The following is a 21,102-nucleotide window of genomic DNA, read 5'->3' as shown; positions in this document are numbered from 1 at the left end:
GAACAAGAATAGAAGACTAATCACTTCACTTGATTACCAATTGTTTTGCAAACAAGTTCTATGTGACGCATAACAACCCGCCCTCGAGTTTCCACCTGTATGCACCAACTTCTTCTCGCCCTATCTTCTCCTTAGCTGTATTTTTCATTTCTACCCTCAACTAAATCGTATCTTGCACTTAAAGATAGGGACGGTTTTAAAGTCAGGATGAGCTGAGCTAAGGCTGAGCTACTGTAAAATGCAATTTTGAACAACGTTTTATCTCAAAACAAGGATTTTTAGTCATGTGTGGGTGAATGAGGTGAATATTCAAATTTGTCAGCGAATTAAGGCTGTCTCACTCACTTTGTTGGCAAATGAGGCCTGAACACCACTCTAGAGCGAAAAAGCCAGCATTCGTACTGCTTACACCCATAGGCGTATGGAACGGGGGGCTGGGGGGAAGAAGCCCCCCTTAGATTCGGGCAGCTGATTTTTCGGGCAAAATTCGGGCAGGAGCCTTCTCCAAAAGCAAAAAGTATAAGAAAAACTAAATTTTGAACGTGGCTAAAAATATCTGAGATGAAAAAAACAAGTGGTCGTAATCGTGAGCGCTTTCAGAAGTATTGGAATATGGTAAAAATCTATAGGGTGAAAAAACAAAAAAGGGACAAGAACAGCAACAGCCCAATTAGTGCTTGAGAAGATTGTCAAAGAAGTAAAAGAAAGCGGCTATTATGCACCCATAATTGATTAAACATCTTACTTTCGTCAGCCCGAATTAATGTTAGTTTGTGTCATTTTGGCACTGAATGGTATCCGAAAAGAATTTTTGTTAAATTTTACAAAACTCGTTCGTTAGTAATTGTACAAACTCGGCTTAAAAGTGTATGTAGAAACTTGTTGGCAAATGCTTCGACGGTCTAAAATGAGCGGCAAAGCTGAGGGCTTGGCAATGCGAATGGAGACTGTTCTCCGCTGAGCATCTATGTCCACTGCCTTGGCCATTAATTTAATCTTGCAGAAAGTGAGTCAATGAGAAATGGACTTTATTGCTCAAGGTCTCTACAATTTCATTGAGGCTAACACCAAAATACATGTAATTTCAAGAGAAAAGTTGAACATGAACCATCATCTAAGTAAAATGGACAAAGTGCAACACACTGGGCTTGCCAGTGCGAGTCAGTAAAGGCAGTGGACAGGACACTTATTTTCTTTGCAAGGATAAAGACCCCAAAACCCATCTAGAAAGCATAGCTCTGTTCAATTGTTTCTACAAATGGGTAAAGTTTTGGAAGAAATCTATGCGCGATTTAGTGATAGTGAATATAACTTTGTATGTTCTTTGGTGTAATAAAAGCATCTAGGCCCTAAGCAAAAACTGCTACGAGACTTCTATTCACGGACAGCAATATCACATTAAATGGTGTAGAGCATGTCAAACGCAATAGAAAAAGATAAAAATGATAATTATTTTCTCGTCAGTTAGGGAGAACTGACTTTTAGAGTTTCAGTTGAGGAACTTTTCAAAGTTTTCAAAAGTTATTTAAACTTGAGCAAAGCTTTAAAGATCTGGACGTAAAAGCACCTTGGACCCCTTTTGGTCGGGGGCCCTTGGATGTTTTCATCCACTGTCACGACATACTAGCGTGCCTTGAGGTATTACCTAGTGTGCCGTGGAAAATTCTCTAATTTCACCTAATTGGTCCATAGAATTGAAAAACTATCCGCAAATAATGTGTCGTGGATAGAAAGGTTGAAAAAAGCTGAATCAAGGTGCTCTAAACTGTGTAACGCAAGCGTGAATGCTAACCCTTCGACAGAAATCATCATAAAGGTTAGCACCTTCTAAAAATAGATTATGAGTTTCTGACCCCCTAGAAATGGAACACAAATTGTTCAATAAAAACAAGAATAGGCAGGTATACATTATTTGCATCATTTTCACAAAATATATCGACAAAATAATCGACATATTTGGTCGCTGTCATGGAAGAGATTCGCTTATTTTAATAAAAATGTGTGAAGTTTTGAAAATGCCTATTAGTTAACATTATTTCAATTACGTTGCATTTTAATCATTTATTGACTAATATTAGAAGCTCACGTGTGTTAAAGTATACTCCTAAAATTTTTGGGCGTTGTCATTTTTCGGGCAAAAAAATTTCAGCCCCCCCTTCCTGAAATCACCCCGTACGCCTATGCTTACACCCTATTAGATTAAGAACAAATTAAGAACAATCCAGCCTCATATTTTCGAAAAAATTAAGAACAGTCAGCATGAACTTAAATTTACTGGTTCTTAAAATGAAACTGAAAGAGTGTATTCCAGTCGAGGTCGGGGTCAAAATGAATTGTCCGTTTTGGAAAAGCTACACCTTCAAGCTTGCAAATATGCACTTCACTTCGATTCAAACCTTCAACCTGCTTAGATGCAATATTTGCCTAACTAGGAACGGGTCATGTACAATCACTGCCAAAATTACTTGGAACACCAAACACTTTGCGCCGTGCTTTTCTATTTTTCATTTGTTTTCCCGAAAACTACTACTTCCGCCCCCCCTTTCCCCCTAAAACAATGTTGAAAGTAAAGAAAAATATCAAACAATCCACAAGAAAAAGCGTACTCCATAACCCCTTTTTTTCAATAGTAAATCGACATTGTTCCTAGGGGGAAAGGGGAGTGGCTGAATTCGCCTTTGAAAACCTACGTTAGTGTTCCAAGACTTTTGGCAGTGATTGTATGTAAAATAAGACATATTGATATCATCGAATTTTATAAGAGCTTAAGAAGCTTAGATTCCAAAATGGGGATTCTTGAGTTCCAATTTTATGGTAGATATCCATAGACCAGGCGGAGAATAGGGGAATGGTCCCCCGAGGGCGAAATTTATGGGACCAAGTGCTTTTGGTCAATTCGAGGGTGCTGATTTCGAAAATCGATGTTATACGGGGAATTTGGGGGCCATCAGCCTCTTTTTCGTGTTTTAAGTCTCATTTTTGTGTCTTTCATGGAAACAAGCGAGAAAACAGTTTAAAGTGGAAATAGGTGAATTCTAAAAAGTAGATTTGTTATCTTTGCATCAGCACCCTCGAATTGACTAAAAGCGCTTGGTCCCATAAATTTCGCCCTCGGGGGACCATTCCCCTATTCTCCGCCTGGTCTACCAGTCACATCGAGGGGCAATTCACTCTTGCAATTAGAGCACGAGACTTCCTCAAGAACAATAGGATTTCCAGGGATTTTCAGATAAAACAATGGGATTTCTACCAAAGGTGTATTAGATTTTCATGGAGTGATTTGCCCTTTGAGTCATATTGTACAATATTGATGACCGAGATGATGTAAAAACGATTCTGGATACAGTAAGGCAATATTTTGGCCCAGAAGTCATGGAGAAACTCAAAATCCACATAATAAATAAAAAAAAGTACTTATGCATTATACAAAAACAAAATTCAAGTTCGAGACATATTTTGATGTCATTTCTGTTTTCAAAACTAGACGTCTTTTTTGTAAGCTCGAGGGCCTTTATTAGCCTTCAGAAAGAAGCAATTTGCTTCGAAGAAAGCTTTCCTAGCTTGGGAAATCTGGCTGATGAGTAAGATTGATATATAGAATTAAACTATTAGGTAAACAACTGATTTAATTAGTTGGGTTATTTTAATAAAATTCTAAAATTAGGTTTCTTGAGGTTCTGTATGGTTCTTATATGCTCAAAAAATTGGTTTCTAATCTAATCTAAAATAAATATACAGTACAGGCCCCTTCATTGCTATTGCATACTATTGTTTAGTAGTTGCTAAGCATTTTTTACATCGAAAAACCTTGTTTATATGAAATTTGGCTTACCAATTTTATTCTAGACACTCTCCGTGTTCTATTTTATTATACTTTATAATTTTGCTTCCAAAGTAAGTTAGAATCTGCTTGTTTTTCCTGCAAATCGATGTTTCATTATAAATTCGTTAGGAAAGATTTTTAAATCGAGTGTTATAAGTATTTTTTTCCCCATGGGCATGGCAACGGAACGTGCATAATTTCAGTGTCTACTTTTACATGTCCATGGGGTGCGCTTATGAGCCAAGAATTACTCTTTCAACACAGAACTCCCGAGAATAATGTGCATCTCGAAATATTCCCTGCTATTTGGTAGATAAAGGTTTTTAAGTCGACAATCAGGGATTTCGTGACTCAGAGTCGAAATGGGATTTCATTCACATCATTCCACATTCCTCCGCGCTGTTCAAATTCAAATGTTTATTAGCCAACCATTCAGAGTTAACAATCGAGATAACATGGAAGATAAGTCGATTTGCTCCCTAACAGTAGGTCTATTAACGTCAATTAGTTGCGTTACTTGATGGCATGCATTGTCTCCAAAGCTCCCTGACTCCATGTTTTCAATGGCATGGGTGTCTCCATAATGCCGCAAAACAGATCCGAAATTTTGAGACAAGTAGCCTGCGTCACCGACCAAAAAACTACCGTGAAAATAGATTAAATGAATCCAATGATTCAATTAATTGTGGGTTGTTATTTTCTTTAGGTATGAATTGTAATCAATAGATCGATGCAACTTGACGCAAAGAGTATGTTCAAATTAGAATGACTGGGTAAAACAAGGAAAGGAAATGTATTGTCTAAATACAATAGTAGTTTACAGTGCTCTATAACAGCCACCCACTTATATTAAACTGATTCGCATACAAACAAAACAGGTCACGCGAATTTAAAACTGATTCACATTGAAATAAAGCACACGGAAATAAACAAGACTCACACTAAACTCAAGCGCAAAATGAGTCACTCAGTTAGCAAAAATGGTCGGTTTCTTGTCTAATGTTTTGCCCGAATTGCGGGAACCTATTTCTCCAATCAGAAATTACTTGTCAACTTGAATCACTATCTGTCAAGTGTCAGCGAATTACTTTTTTTTATATAAAGCCCCGGCCAAACGAGCCAACATTTCACCCAACATTTCAGCCAACACGCTTTTTTCGCATGTTGGCTCAAATGTTGGGTCGTTTGGCCACCATGTTGGGTCACCCAACATTGTTGGGAAAGATGTTGGCTGAATTGTTGGATCGATTTGAAACTGGTCAAAAATGTTGGCGGCTGTTGGATGGTAATTAAAATAATCCCTATTGTTCAAGGTGCTGTTTTGCGTTGTTGGCTCGTTTGGCCGGGTTGCCCAACATTTGTTGGCTTCACGCAAGCGCTGTAAACAATTTTTAAAAGTGAATAGCGCTGCGCGCCAAGCTCGAGTTCGTGAAGCAGAGATCAAAATTTTAAGATGAAGAGCGTAGAATAGATTTGGACGACTGAAGAATATATGATAATGGAAGAGTACGAAGAAAGAGATTTAGTGAGTAAAGATTAGTACGACGAGGCCGTAAAGGAGATTAATAGGGGTTTGGGGAAAAGAAAAGCGTTGCTTTCAAGATCAGGGATAGCAGGCTTAGGTTGTCTTGGACTCAATCCGAGTATCCCAAAAACGGTTGTGCTAAATGTTGGGTGAATTGTTGGGTCGTTTGGCCAACGTTCCTAACAACTCCCAACATTGTTGGGAAAGATGTTGGGTTAAATGTTGGGCGAAATGTTGGCTCGTTTGGCCAGGGCTTAAGGCTTGTAGGCCGAAATGGTCCATCGCCAACACAATTACCATACATACAAGTTGACATAATTACAAATTAATAATAAATCTCAGAACATAAGTACAAATTAACAATAAATCTCAGAAAACAGCCAACAGAATTACTTTACTTACAAGTTAACACAATTACAAATTAACAATAAATCTCAGAAAACAGCAAACAGCTAATACAAAGATAAACAGATGAAAAAAATGATGACGAGCTAGAAAGTTTACGTTACGAGGATATGCACGGAGAGGACTTCCCATAAGATTCCCGTGACTCAAAAGCCAGCGATATAAAATTGGCTATCGATATCAGACAATCCGTATCTTCTTGACTCATCAACCAAATAAACTTATCACAAAGGTCAAGGGATGATATTCTGGGAAATTTTGAATAAATCATAGATAACATAGAATTCCTAGCAGTCTCGTAAAGGGGACTGTAATACGTGCCGAGATACACGGCAGCATGTAGAGCTCTAATTATAATGTTGATTTAATATTTTATTTAAAGCAGTGGTAAATTACATGTTTTGATTCTCAATACCCTATAAGGAGAAACTTATGGAAAATATCAATCGACAAGTCTCAGTGAACGTGATTATGTATGTTGTAATTCGAAATAAGTTAGGAGTTGGTTGGAGTAGAGTTGAAGTAAGGATGGTCATCGGCGGAAATATGAAATAAAATATGTACTGATGGATTTGATACAAAATAGTTACATAAAATGGTGATTTTTCTCTGAATCTTCATCTTACATTTCGTCTATCATTAAATATTAAGATAGGGGCACCGCTAGAAATAGTGGTCCCAACATATATCTCTAATCTATATTCAAAAGAATTCAGACTGACATAAAAAATCATTCTAGTATTTTGCCCTATTTTAAGCTTAATAGTCATTTTACTAGACATTTTTTCGAGGTTTTGTTTGAGTTGCTATTCTTATGCAAATATTTTGCAAATAAGCCTTCTTCTTTTTGCGCGACTCTTTCGATTTTTGCGTGAATCGTTTCTTTTTCAGTATCGATCAGTTTGAATTTGCGCGACCAGTTTTGTCATCCTACACATGATATTTCGTAAAATCGGACCAAAATTGGTTGAGATACAGTATACTATTAAACGGAGCTATAAAAGTACAGCATCCTGATCAAAGACAGTTATCAGCCAATTTCCAATAAAACTAATATTTTCCAGCAGATTCCAGTTGGAGAAGGAGGCAGTGCACCCCCCCCCAACTACCGGGGGTGTGGGGGGTGTGACACCCCCCCCCCCCCAATCCAAAAAATAGTCGATTTCGCAGGGTAATCAAAGATTTTGCAGGGCGCCAAGAAGAGCTTTATTGCCACGCAGAAATGCCACCTCTTAAGTTCGTAAAGAGCCGTTTAGGAATTTTGAAATGGAAATATTGTATTTGTTATGAACCTCCCTTCCTGACATTGCATTTTAGAGAACGGAACAGGTATGTAAGGAAAAGCTCCGTTATTTGCAAAGCGAAAGCATTTCTTACCGAAAGTCATAGCCAATGGGTGCAATGATTGATGCATATTGTAAAACTAATAAGTTTTACAGGGCAGATAAAGATCGAAAACCAGACTCCAGTTCGCAATAACGTTTTTTAAATCAAGATTCTTCAATAATGAATGTATAAATTAGTAGCAACCAACGATTACAACATAACGACTTCTTTCAACGACAACTTCGACTCGACTGGACTTGCACTCAAAGAACATACGCTTTTAACAACATGAGTGACGCACACAAAACCCTAATGACACAAATTAACGGCAAATGGACTAATAACAACTAAAATAGAGATGGCACGATGACAAACAAAATGACTGACGCAAACATCGGAAGACATTCTCATTAACAATAACGAACCACAAACACGATGCACGACAGACAAAACTAGTTGTATAACATTACTCCCCCCTTTGAAAGACAAGCCTCCTGGCTTGATCTCTCGAAGGGGAAGAAACATAAAAGTATTATAAGGCAGCACGAAGAATCAAATCAAATAATTTTACTGAAATGAGTAAATCAAGTACCATCTAAGAAATAATGTCCCTGTCCAAGTTTATTCCGTCCATACGGTTCTCTATCCGAGGCTATAACAACATTATGTACACGTAAAGGTCCTTCTCTTCTTTTAGTGTCAATCAAATTTTTTTCATATGTTGTGGCTAATAAACCCTCGTCAACTTCCATTGGTTTTGAAGAAAGCAGTCGCGTCACCATTGGTCGTGATAGTTTATGTGACTCCAATTCATTGACAATCTCCTCCAATTTCTTAACTCGAGTTTGAAGATCTTGAAAGTGTGGCTCATTTCTTTTGATGTTGCCAATAAAGGTAACCCGAGGTCGCTCTTCAGCTACCGAGGCAACAATCACAGGTTCATTTTGATCACACTTCTCCTGGGATGCTAAAGAAAATTTCCTGTCCCTACAATATTTGGCAACGTGACCAACGCGCAAACAACAATAGCAAATGGGCTGGCCATCTTCAGCACGATAGACATTAGTTCGATTCACGAAGAAATTTCTCCCATTCTCCTCTGCCAACCTCACCCTTTCGGCCATGTGAGATACAACGGTCTTTATAATATCCAACAGAACTTCTCTGAATTGTTCTGTTGAAATCATTTCCATTTTTTCTGCGAATTTGTCACGTCGTGGTCACCAATGTAAAACTAATAAGTTTTACAGGGCAGATAAAGATCGAAAACCAGACTCCAGTTCGCAATAACGTTTTTTAAATCAAGATTCTTCAATAATGAATGTATAAATTAGTAGCAACCAACGATTACAACATAACGACTTCTTTCAACGACAACTTCGACTCGACTGGACTTGCACTCAAAGAACATACGCTTTTAACAACATGAGTGACGCACACAAAACCCTAATGACACAAATTAACGGCAAATGGACTAATAACAACTAAAATAGAGATGGCACGATGACAAACAAAATGACTGACGCAAACATCGGAAGACATTCTCATTAACAATAACGAACCACAAACACGATGCACGACAGACAAAACTAGTTGTATAACAATATGTTTATGAGCACGGCGTCACTGGGGGGGAATAAGGGGCTGAAGTCCCTCACTTTGGTCAAGATAGCAACTTTTTTATCATTTTTTCTATTACTATTTAACAGTGCATGAACTAAAAAACATAATAAATCGTTAAGACACCGATTTTGTTTCATCTAATTGCTAACTTTTATTTGCATTAATTCAGTAAATCGTTTTCTGTATCATTGCAATGTTTTAATTTTGGATGTGTAAACATGGCCTTCTCGATACAAAGTAATTGCACATTTCTGTTCAGGAAAAAAAATTCCCCCAATCAAAACAACATCTTTCTCTGTCATTCACAACTACGTGCAATCTGAAACGAAAGGTGGCCGTTTCTTTCCTTCCCCAACGTCTAACACTAGAGTTTTAGCATGACATCCCCCTCCCTATTTTTCCCAATAAACAATAATATTTTCAATAAACAATCAGTTCTTTTAGCGCAATAGAATTTTGCTAAATTTTTGTCTGAAAGATGCTTTTTAGCCCTTTTACAAGGTATAATTTCAAAAAAAATTTCCCAACCATGGACCCAACCATGGTGGGTCCTCCTATCTCACTAAACTCGACTTTTAGCCCCACTGGGGTAAATTTCGTTGCGCTGTCTACATCATGTACCCCCCCCACCCAATTAGCTGTTAATTAGCTTAATTTTGCAAACAATCATTAAATGAAGTGAATATAAAAAACAATTAACGCTCACGTAGAGAAATAGAAATTTCATAGGCAATGAAGTTTCAAGTTTATTTTTATTGCTTAGAAGTTTGTCCTTGGTAAAGACAAGTGTACACTGATAAAGCTTTCACTAGTAACCTATAGACAAACCGTTGCTACGAGGTCTGCAAGGCACCACTCAGTTTTGCAGGGCAGAAACCCTTTTCACCCGCCCCCCCCAAAACTAATGGCCAAGTTACGCCCCTGGCCAACCACCACAATTTCGACCGCTGTCATGCGTCATTGAGGGAAGGGCCACAATGTAGCAGGCTGCATCTATCAGCAGTTGCAGGCTTTTGAATATCAGGGCCCCCGGGCCCAAGCATAGACCGGGCCTTCCAATCGACAAGTGTGAAAGTCCGAATATTTTATATGTAAAAGCAGGGGAAAAAAAATTTCTTTGAGTTATTGAAGAAATTATTGAAAGCTGAAAACTTGCGAAGGCACAATTCTTTTTCCCCGTTCTTCATCCTTTGACTCTCTTGGGCTCTGGCACCCAGGGTAAGCAAAATGTCAGGATTTACTTACTACACGTAGCCTGTGTTCCAGACCCCCCTAACTTGAAAGTAGAGGGTCTGTGTAACCGAGAGCAATATCGCGTACGAGCTTTTCCCAGGATCTCTGGGAAAATTAATTATGCGTAAATTATGCGGCTTTTACATGACAAAAGTGAGCAATGGCGTAAACAGAGCGTTGTTTGCTGCGACAGTTTACGCATTCAAATAGTGACAAGAAATGTGTGCGAATTCAAAGTTTCTCTTTATTTTGTCAGACAATGCCACAATAATGTCTGAAAGCATTGAATATATCATGATGCCTAGATAATTGTGGCCCGGCGCGAGGATGGAAACACTTCGAAAACCGGAGGATGAATTTTAATCAAAACACGCTTTTTGTTGATAACTCTTCTCTTATGTGTTAATGAACGTTTAGAAACATTTTTAAAATCAGAATTTCAGATTTCAAACAAGGAACTTAGAAGACGTGTTTATAGCAAATCAATCACTATCATGATGAAAAGAATTTATGAAAAGTACAAGGCATGGGCCTAGGCCTACTGCCTCACATTGCTAAAAAAATTAGTCCACTCAGTTAGGCAGCCTTGTCCGGATCAATGATAAATGTTTACTAGTCTTTAGCAATTTCCACTGTATGTAAACTTGCGTTTATAACCAGAGATCATTCTCTGAGGCTTGAAGCCAAAGCGCCTTGTCTACTTTTCGGTTTCATTTCTTATCGCTACTCCGAAAGTCATGTTTTCCGTCATCGTATCCACTAGATTTTGTCTCAAAAAATCCTTCTTTACATTAAATTCGAGCCAAACTAGAAAACAAACATCCTCTACCAAGCAAAATCAAATGTCTACTCAAAGCAAATCGATTGGTTGCCAAGTCAATTTTACTTCGATTGCTTCATAAGATAGATTCACTCCCCATCAAATGCTGCAAAATGAGCAAGATTGGCCCACAGCATCTTTAATCTGTTTTGGTCAGAACCAATGAATTGTCCCAATCAAGATCTTCAACATCAAATAGCAGAGCAACATTTTCAAAACTTTTCTTGTAACAAATAAATCTATATCATACTGCCACGACCGAACAAAATATTAGCGCTTCTTCTTGCATGATTACACAGATGTGTGATAATTATGCAAAAAATTCAATTCAATCCCCGTGCACGATTTTGCTCTCGGTTACACAGACCCTCTACTTTCAAGTTAGGGGTCTGGAGCACAGGCTAACTACACGAGGTACCTTGGGTACCAGACTCACTATATATGAAATAAAATAGTGAGTCTGGTCTAGTGCGCCCCATTCTCTTTCTGGTGTGCTGATATTAACCAATCAGGAGCGAGTGTACAGATTTCTGTATGTTCAAAGGTCACAGCGAAACAATAAACTTAGCTCTGGTGTAAAACATTGAACAGAACAGAACATAAATAAATGCTAGCGACCGTAACGATTGAGTTAAAACTGTACTCAAAGAATATTTTCCGCATGTTGTGGTACTGAACACAGAACAGCATTGAAAGCCTTGTTTGTAAAGAGAAGAGACACCTTCGCCATATTGCCAACTGGCTTTTGAAAGTCTCTGATATTTCAGGCTGTGCCTCTCGTTGCAAAGAAATTAGGCCTTGTAGTGAAATGTAGTAGATAAGAAACACCGCAAGGCGCCGAGAACAAACAACAACAAACACAGTTAATCAGTTATAGCTAATATTTCGCCTGGCATACGGGGCTTCGCTTGTCGTATTGGCCATATTTGCTGTGGTGACCTTCCAACGTGATGATTCTAACCGCCGCGGTGTCCAAGCGCGCTGCCTTCATAGTGAGGAAGTAGACGTTCAAAGTACACACAATTTATGAGGAAAATTACAAAAGACTTATTTTAAGTTGTATACGAAATTTGATAATGATTAACATTTAATAACTGCATTGTGCTAACTTTAATTTCATGCTTCGCACATGTTTTTTGCTGCCAAATGGCGTTTTAAACCTGATTTGATTGTTATCTTGAGGCAGAAAAGTCTATTATCACTGTATTAAAAAAGTCGACTTTAAAGAACTAAATAAAACACATTTGCTTTAAGATTTCCCAAAACTCCTCTGACTACTGAGTTTCTTTGTTATTTATCTGACAGTCTTGTTTCACAGGCCTAGTCTGTTAAATAGACTTCAGTTCTTTCAAGTAACTTCACCAGAACGAGAATGGGGCGCACTAGACCAGACTCTCTATTATTTTATATAGTGAGTCTGGTACCCAGGGTATACACGAGGGGACACCATGGCTGCCACAGAAGGGAGGAAAGTTTCCGAATATGAGTGATTCCAGTTCGCTGGATAATGTACACTTTGAAGCAATTTTACCTATACGTATACGACATAATTTTTTGGGTTTTCATCAGATCGGCACTGCTGGTAGTTGAGAAAAAGGAGTCAAATAACTGAATTTTTATCATATCTTGGCCCAACATTGCTGAAATGTTTAATGATTGAAGCGCTCTAGTATTTTAATTTCTATTTTATCGGGAATTTCTAAACAACGTGAAGGACTTTTCTATAAAATCCCAAAAACGAGGGGAGTAAACCATTCAGTAGAGGTGAAGACGATGGTCCCCTGTAAGCGAAGCGAGCAGAAAAATTTTTATCTTGGGGGCGTGTCATGAAGTATCTACGACAGCGGGGCGGAGGTTATGTGGCTTTATCCAAAAAAATTTTCATAGCCCCTATAAAAAGCAACAGAAAAATTCCATGGTCCATAGTGAAATGGCAAATTATTTTCGTGGCCCATGTCATACTCTCGGGAGAAAAGTCATTAACAAGAAAACAAGAAGAGTGAAACAAGGAAAGAGAAAAGACTCTGTACAATGCAAGGCAGTTTGCAAGATTGTTGCACCGCACACCAACTTTGATGAAGTAGCAGCAAAAAAGGTACAAGTGACAGAAGAGAACCTCAGTAAGGAATTTGCCCCAGAGCTGTCAGTAAGGTTAACTTTGATGCACTTAAGAATTCATTGGAAAGTAATTATTTCGACAAGAGAGCAGAAGTGTTTGCGAAAAGGCTATTGGACAACCTAGCAAGTCTTGTAAGAAATTGTATGGTATGACGTACTACAGTAGTTGTTGCTGTTGTTGTCTTTTAATGTACACGTGAAGTATGCGTTCGGAGAGATTTGAGTTGAAGTTGATTAGAGAAGACCTAAGTTAGAATCTACGGAATTATACAGTCCTCTATTGGAATTAGAATAAGAGCCTGAACCATATATCGTTGTCTTCTTTATCTACTATCTGTAGTACTGAACTTGAGCCACCAGCGTATATAGCAATTTCGCACATGGTCCACCGAGCCGGATGCCGAAGAATGGCTACAGATAGTCCAGGATCAAGTTATTATGCAGAGACTAGTTCGACTAACTTGGTTTTAACAAAAAAGAGGAAAGTTCGTGCTGGACACAAAGCATATTTAAAAAGAGCAATTGGAAACACAAGGATTTGCTTGGATTCTCAACCTCCCGATGTGTTGTCTTTGAGGCAAAACAAATTATTGTTAGAAGAGAAATTGAAAACGATTAAAGATATCGATGACCAAATTTTGGAGTTGGTTGACGACGAGGAGGAAATTGAAAAAGAGATAGACGATGCAGGATTATTTCGAGAGAATGTCCGCACTACTTTACTTGAAATCGAAGAAAAATTGAAAAGCTTGGAAATTCGTGAAATTACCGAAAGCAGAACAACACATGGAGGAGCGAATACGGCGGCGCATGGGGGAGCGAGTTTTACGAAACTGCCAAGACTTCAACTAAGAAAGTATTACGGAAAACCCCACAAATGGCAGGAATTTTGGGATTCCTTTAAAGCAAGCGTTGACAGCAACCCAAGTTTAAGTAACTGTTTAAAACTAGAGTACTTAAAGGCACAATGTGAAGGAGAAGCGTGCCAATCAATTGCAGGTCTAGAACTGACAGACCATAATTATGGAATTGCCATTGACATACTCAGAAGAAGATTTGGACAACGCCAAATAATTCTTAACAGTCATGTTGATACTCTTTTAAAGGTAAATCCAGTAAGAAGACATGCAGATACGACGGAGCTTAGGAAATTTTCCGATTTGATTGAAACACACAACAGAGGCCTTCAGTCGCTTGGAGTAGATCCACAGACATACGGAACTGTGTTAGTTAACGTGTTGCTACAAAAATTGCCAGAAGATATTCAGCTTATAATAAGCAGAAAAATGTCAGAAACGTTGGAGAATGAAGATTGGGATCTAACCAACATGCTACATATTTTGAAGCAAGAAATCGAGGCGAGAGAAAAATGCAGTCCTGTAAGGAGAGAGCCGTCCAGACATGCACAAGACAACTATGCAACTGGAGCAGCATTGTTGAGTGGAGCTCGATTCAAGCAAAGCAGCCAACATTGTACATTTTGCCACGGAAATCATGTTACAGCTGGGTGCCACGTTGTCACTAATATTCAAGAGAGAAGAAACATCCTACGCAGGAACGGAAGATGCTTTTTATGTTTACGAAAGGCTGGTCATCTTGCAAAGGATTGCGACGCATCGATCAAATGTTTTAATTGCCGAGGCAATCACCACGTTGCTTTGTGTGACAAGGGTAAATCTGGTACCTATCAAGGTAAAGTTGAGAATAGTTTTAGAAGGGGCAGTAATGCAAACATTGGTAGACAAACACCTGAAAATGTTCAGTCGTCAGGTACATTTTGCGGGGTAAACACCGAAGAGAGTACTGCAAAGGGAATTTTATTACAAACTGCCTTTGTCGTAGCTAAAAATCCCCAAGACCCCTCTAGAAAGGTAAATTTACGGGTAATACTTGACTCGGGGTCACAGCGATCTTATATTTCAGAAAAAGCAAGGAACACTTTAGATTTGGCTTCTAAAAGACGTGAAAACATGGTAATAAAGGTGTTCGGTTCTACTGAGGGAAAAGAAACATCATGTGACGTTGTAGCAGTAGACTTAAGTGGTAGAAATTCAAACTTCAATGTTGAAATTAACGCACTTGTTGTTCCTACTATTTGTTCACCGATTCAAGGACAAACAATTCGTTTTGCAAAAAAAATGTACCCACATTTGCAAAATTTACATTTGGCCGACTTTCCAAATGAAAATGAAACCGACTTGAATTTTGATGTGTTACTTGGTAGTGACACAATTTGGAGAGTTTTTACTGGAGAGTTTGTAAAGGGGGAGTCTATTGAGGACCCCGTTGCAGTCGGTACAAACTTTGGATGGGTATTATCAGGAGTTGTCTCTGACATTCCTAGAAATTTGCTATCTAGTGTTAATCTTGCAACATATTTTAAGAGTAGACTGTAGCAGTTTAATTGTTTCTGAAGAAACCGTCGAAATCTCGAAATTTGAAAAGGAGCCTACTAAAAGGGTCGAAGAACTTTTCGAACTTGAAACGTTAGGAATAAACGATATTGAAACAGTCGAAGAACAGTTTATAACTGAATTGAAATATGATGAAGACCATTATACTGTTTCTTTGCCGTGGCGCGAACACCATGACATTTTGCCTGACAACTACGAATTAAGCGTTGCTCGATTAAATTCTACCCTTAAACGTCTTCGTAAAGAGCCTGAGCTTTTGAAAGAATATAACAATGTAATCGAAGAACAGCTTAAACGTGGTATCATTGAAGAAGTAAAACCTAATTTGCTTGAGCCAGCAGAAGTTGGCAGAATTCACTATTTAAGCCATCACGCAGTCGTAAGAAAGGATGCCACGACAACTGAGGTGCGCGTAGTGATGGATGGGAACGCGAAAATAAATGCTGAATCACCGAGTTTAAACGAATGTTTACACACAGGTCCTAGTTTGACGCCTAACGTTCTTGATATTCTGCTGAGATTCCGTAGTTATAAAGTCGCGCTAATTAGTGACGTAGAAAAGACATTTCACATGATACGCGTCAGTAAAGGGGATCGAGATGTTTTACGTTTTTTGTGGATAAACAATATCGACTCTGAAAACCCTGAAATTGTCATTTACCGGTAAACACGAGTCGTTTTCGGCCTCAATTGTTCTCCATTTCTACTAGGAGCTACATTGTCTCACCATGTATCAAATTACGAGTTTAAAAACCCGAAGGTTGGGGAGAAATTGAAACAGTCGCTTTACGTAGACGACGTAGTATTCGGAGCTGAAACCCCTGCCGAAGTTTATGAATTGTATAAAGAAACAAAGTTGTGTTTGTCGAAGGGTTCGTTTAATTTGCATAAATTTCAGTGCAGTGATCGAGAAACTCAAAGGTTGATTGAAAGTGAAAATGATCAAAAACTCGAACAAAAGGTCATTGAACAGAGTCAAGGAACAGAATATCCTAGAACTATTTTAGGTGATAATTCAACGTTGCAAAATACCGAAACAAAGGTGCTTGGTATGAAATGGGACTATGAAAACGACCAAATTTTATTGAACTTTGAGCATTTTGTAAACTTAAGTCGACAACTGCTGCCAAATAAAAGAAATTTGTTGAAACTTGCAGCATCTGTTTTCGACCCTATCGGATTCGTCTCGCCTGTCATTGTTAGAATAAAGGTACTTTTACAAGAAATTTGTAAGCTCAATTTGAAATGGGACGACGCTTTGCCTGAAAATCTAAGGCCCCGTTCACACGGGAACGCAATCGCTCCGTTCCATTTTTGTTCCAGTTTCTGGAACGAAAAGGTATACTGTTCACACGGTAACGGAACGATTGCGTATCGATTTTTGTTTATGTTCAGACGGGAACGCAATCGTTCCGTTCTGCAATTTGCGCGCCAAAATAAGCAAATGAATTTTAATGCGCATGTCCATAATGGAGATAGATTTCATCATTTCGATTTATCTCTGAGCTATCTCTGAATTTTTTAAACAATTTGAATAAATGGAGAATACAAAGGCGCCCCAAAATAAGCAAGCTCGTTGGAAAATTGAAGCCAACCCTAAAAGGAAGGAATTTCAATGTTTGCAGAATGGTGTTGAATCTTTTAAATGGACTAACGGCGAGATTCAGCCAATGGTGTTTTTGAAATCCTCCATTTTATTCGCTAAGTTTATTATTGTCACCTTTTCTTTCCCTCAACAACAACACAGACGCATGCGCCAAGGGCAAAACTCTTATCGTTCCATTTTCTGGACCAGTTCTGCGCGTTCACACGGGAACGGAACGGAACGATTGCGTACCGTTCCACTTTTCGTATCACTTATTTTATCGTTCCACTTTTTGGAACGGAACGATGTCGTTTGAAGGGTTCCCGTGTGAACGGGGCCTAAATCACGTTTGGATGGAAATAATCACAGATCTTGAACAGGTTATACAAATTAGCATTCCACGAAATTATTTTCATGCAAATAGTGGAGGCATTAATGACATCCATCTCTATGGTTTTTGCGATGCCTCTACAAAGGCGTACTGTGCCGTGATTTACATCATTCTTCGTAATGACAATAGCTCGGAAATTAAGTTAGTAACGAGCAAATCTCGAGTTGCACCATTAAAGTGTTTAACAATACCGCGACTAGAGTTATTGGCCGCGCTAATATTGGCCAGGTTAATGGAAACAACTAAACGTGCTCTCGAAAGTCGAATATCGATTAATTCGGTTACATACTGGTCAGATAGCACTATTGTGTTGTCATGGATTAAAAACAATCGTAATTACAAACAGTTCGTTAGTCATCGAGTCAAAGAAATTTTGAAGCTAACAAAACCATCTGAATGGAATCATTGCCCAACTAAGGAAAATCCCGCAGATATAGGTTCGAGGGGGCAATCATTATCGCAACTCAGCGAAAACGAACTGTGGTGGTCTGGGCCAGTTTGGATCCAGGGTCCTGAAGAAGGATACCCCAAACAATGCGTAAACGAAGATTTAGAAAGTCCAGAATGTTTTCAAGAAATTAGGAATGAACAAAGTGTTCTCTTAACCACTGCTAAACAAGAAAATCATTTTAGTTTGAACGAAATTATAAACACACAAAGGTACAGCAGTCTCGAACGACTTTTGCGGATAAGTGCATATGTATTGCGTTTCATTTCGAATGTAAAATGTAAACTTGAATCGAAAAATGAGAATATTAATCGCGACGAATTAGGTGTGGCAGAAATCGAAAGGGCGGAAAAGTTATGGGTAAAAACCGCGCAAGAAAACTTAGAAAGCGAGAAAAATTTTGACCAATTAAGGAAGAACCTCGGGTTATTTAGAGATGAAGAAGGAATATTAAGATGTCGTGGACGCATAAAGAACTCAGCTCTTCAATACGAAACCAAGTTTCCTGCGCTTCTAACATCTAACCATTATTTTACAACATTAATTATTCGTGAAGCACACGAAGCGGTTTTCCATAATGGTTTAAAATCCACTTTGAATCAGTTACGGAGCAAATTTTGGATTACAAGAGCGCGCCAAAACATTCGAAAACTATTGAATCAGTGTAATACATGTATAAGATTTGAATCGCTTCACTTTCGATATCCAGCGCCTCCGCATTTGCCAAATTTTCGTGTTTATGGAAATGAAGCTTTTACTAGCGTCGGTACAGACTTAGCGGGACCGTTGTATATACGTTTTAAAACTACAGACTCAGTTTGCCACAAGGTTTGGATAGTTATTTTTACATGTACTTTATCGCGTGCAGTGCACTTAGAATTAATGCAGGACATGAGCACAGAACAATTCCTACTCGCGTTGCGTCGGTTTGTAGCTCGCCGGGGCACACCTTCATTATAAGCGACAATGCAAAAACGTTTAAAAAGGCAAAAACGCTAATTGGCAAACTTTTTTAAACTAGTGAATTGCGAAAATTTCTAACACGAAAGCGCATCGAATGGTCTTTTAACTTGTCAAAGGCACCATGGTACGGAAGTATCTACGAGCGACTTATAAAATCGGTTAAGCGCTGTCTCAGAAAGGTTCTTCGGAATGCAAAGCTGACTGCAGACGAGTTATATACGTTTATGGTCGAAATAGAAGGTACTTTGAATAATCGTCCTCTCACGTATCTCAGTTCAAACGAATTTGACCAAGCATTAACACCGTCACACTTAATCTGCGGCCGAAAAATCGAGTCTTTACCACACCTTGGTGAATTAAAGTGTACTGAAATTGATCTTACGCGTAGTATATTGTCGAAACGGGAAGAATATATATCGAAGCTCTTACGCCATTGGTGGCAAAGATGGCGAACGGAGTATTTAGTACAGTTACGCGAAGCCCACAAGTTATCGTCGGAAAATCGTGGAGAACCACTCGTTAAGGTCGGAGATGTTGTTACGATTTACGAAGAAAAAATACCGCGAGGCTCTTGGAGATTGGGAAAAATCGAGCATATCATTGAAAGTAAGGATAAACAAATTCGCGGAGCTACAGTTAAAGTATTTACACCTTCTGGACACGTTTCGCTTATAAATCGACCTATAAACAAGCTATTTCCAGTTGAAATTGCAGATCGGGAACCGATAGAGCTTGAGCAAAATAATTCAATCGTCGAAGAGAATATCACTCAAAATATCGAACAACCAAAGAGAACCAAACGAATTGCGGCATTAGACGCTGACGTTATTCGCAGACTCAGGGATGAGCTGTAATTGTATATATCTTATATCAACGTTGGCTACCAGGAGCATGAACCTGATGTCGTTTCATTAATTGTATATATATATATCTATAATCTATTGTTCATTGCTAAAGGAGATGCTGAAAATGCTCGGTATATTCAAACCAAAAACACACAAAAAAAATCAAATAACAGAAAAACCAAAAAAGAAGATGATGAGCTATCAATTAGAAGAACACTTAAAGATTATGAACTAATTATTTTATTGCTATTGAACTAACTATGAATAGAATTTATTGTATTATTGCAAGCGCGTTACACTTGCAAGGGGGAGTGTAAGAAATTGTATGGTATGACGTACTAATAATAATAATAATAATAAGACAAATATTTACAGAGGATGGCCTCAGTCACTCGAGGGTGCTTTTCATGAGGGTCCTCTAAAACTGTACTACAGTAGTTGTTGCTGTTGTTGTCTTTTAATGTACACGTGAAGTATGCGTTCGGAGAGATTTGAGTTGAAGTTGATTAGAGAAGACCTAAGTTAGAATCTACGGAATTATACAGTCCTCTATTGGAATTAGAATTTGAGCCTGAACCATATATCGTTGTCTTCTTTATCTACTATCTGTAGTACTGAACTTGAGCCACCAGCGTATATAGCAATTTCGCACAAGTCTGAAAGCAAGTGGATCAGTTTTGCATATGGAAAGGAAGAAGGCAGAAGAGGAAAAGGACAAAAGTAAACATGATTTTCTTGCTTTCAGAGAAAAATGGTGGCATCCAAGGAAAGTTCAAGCAGTTGGGAAAGTGCCTCTTCAGATTCTGACTGTTTATAACAATTTGACAGCATCATAAAATTCTAAAACTTATAGTTGTGTAATATGTTCAGCGGTCTAAGGACTTATTTCCAGAATCAAACGAAAGAACAACGACAAATTTCTCGGAACAACTAGATATGTATCCACGAAATGCTTTTACAAGTAAATCGTATTTTTCAAACTAACCGGAGAACCATTCACAGGCATTCTCATTACACAAACTGAACTAAGACCCCGTTTACACTGTGCCGGATAAATTTTATCAGCATCAAAATTAGTTCATTAGCGTCGATTCTAAAAGACTGAGCACTTCAAGAACAGGCTGAACACCCCAAGAACACCCCAAGAACACCCCAAGAACACCCCAAGAACACCCCAAGAACACCCCAAGAACACCCTAAGAACACGCTAAGAACAAGCTATTAGGCGATTGAACGCCCTTTAAGATACATCAAAAAATCGGCATATCATTCGAAAAATAATTTGGTCGATCAATCAAAATTAATTTTGGGGCAGGAAAATCCTGATAAGTCTAGTGCTGTTGGTGTTGTTACAACCAACTGATGTTTTGCGCGCCAAAAGTGTGATGTTTTGCGCGCCGCTTAATAGCTTGTTCTTAGGGTGTTCTTAGGGTGTTCCTAGGGTGTTCCTAGGGTGTTCTTGGGGTGTTCTTGGGGTGTTCTCGGGGTATTCTTGGGGTGTTCAGTCTGTTCTTCGAGTGTTCAGTCTTTTAGAAACGACGGTTAAGAAAAACGTCGCGTTTAAACTAGACCCACGCTATCCG

The 21,102-nt window shown here is 38.5% G+C and overlaps 2 protein-coding genes across 2 annotated transcripts; both read left to right on the top strand.

Moving 5' to 3' along the window:
- Positions 1-13,280: 13,280 nt before the first annotated feature.
- Positions 13,281-15,954, top strand: LOC135687551 (uncharacterized). Its single transcript, XM_089110864.1, has 2 exons — positions 13,281-15,127; positions 15,258-15,954. The coding sequence occupies exons 1-2, from the start codon at positions 13,281-13,283 to the stop codon at positions 15,952-15,954; spliced, it is 2,544 nt and encodes an 847-aa protein (XP_088966990.1).
- Positions 15,955-17,177: 1,223 nt separating this feature from the next.
- On the top strand, positions 17,178-19,528 carry LOC135687560 (uncharacterized). Its single transcript, XM_089110863.1, has 2 exons — positions 17,178-18,071; positions 18,791-19,528. Exons 1-2 carry the CDS (start codon positions 17,178-17,180, stop codon positions 19,526-19,528), a joined length of 1,632 nt encoding a protein of 543 aa, XP_088966989.1.
- The last annotated feature ends 1,574 nt before the right edge of the window (positions 19,529-21,102 follow it).

The sequence above is a fragment of the Rhopilema esculentum genome, chromosome 10 (assembly GCF_057945365.1).
Source record: "Rhopilema esculentum isolate cy_ngs chromosome 10, ASM5794536v1, whole genome shotgun sequence".
Taxonomy (NCBI): Eukaryota; Metazoa; Cnidaria; class Scyphozoa; order Rhizostomeae; family Rhizostomatidae; genus Rhopilema; species Rhopilema esculentum.
The sequence above is the reverse complement of the archived record's forward strand: the minus strand, read 5'-3'. Positions and strand labels throughout refer to the sequence as shown.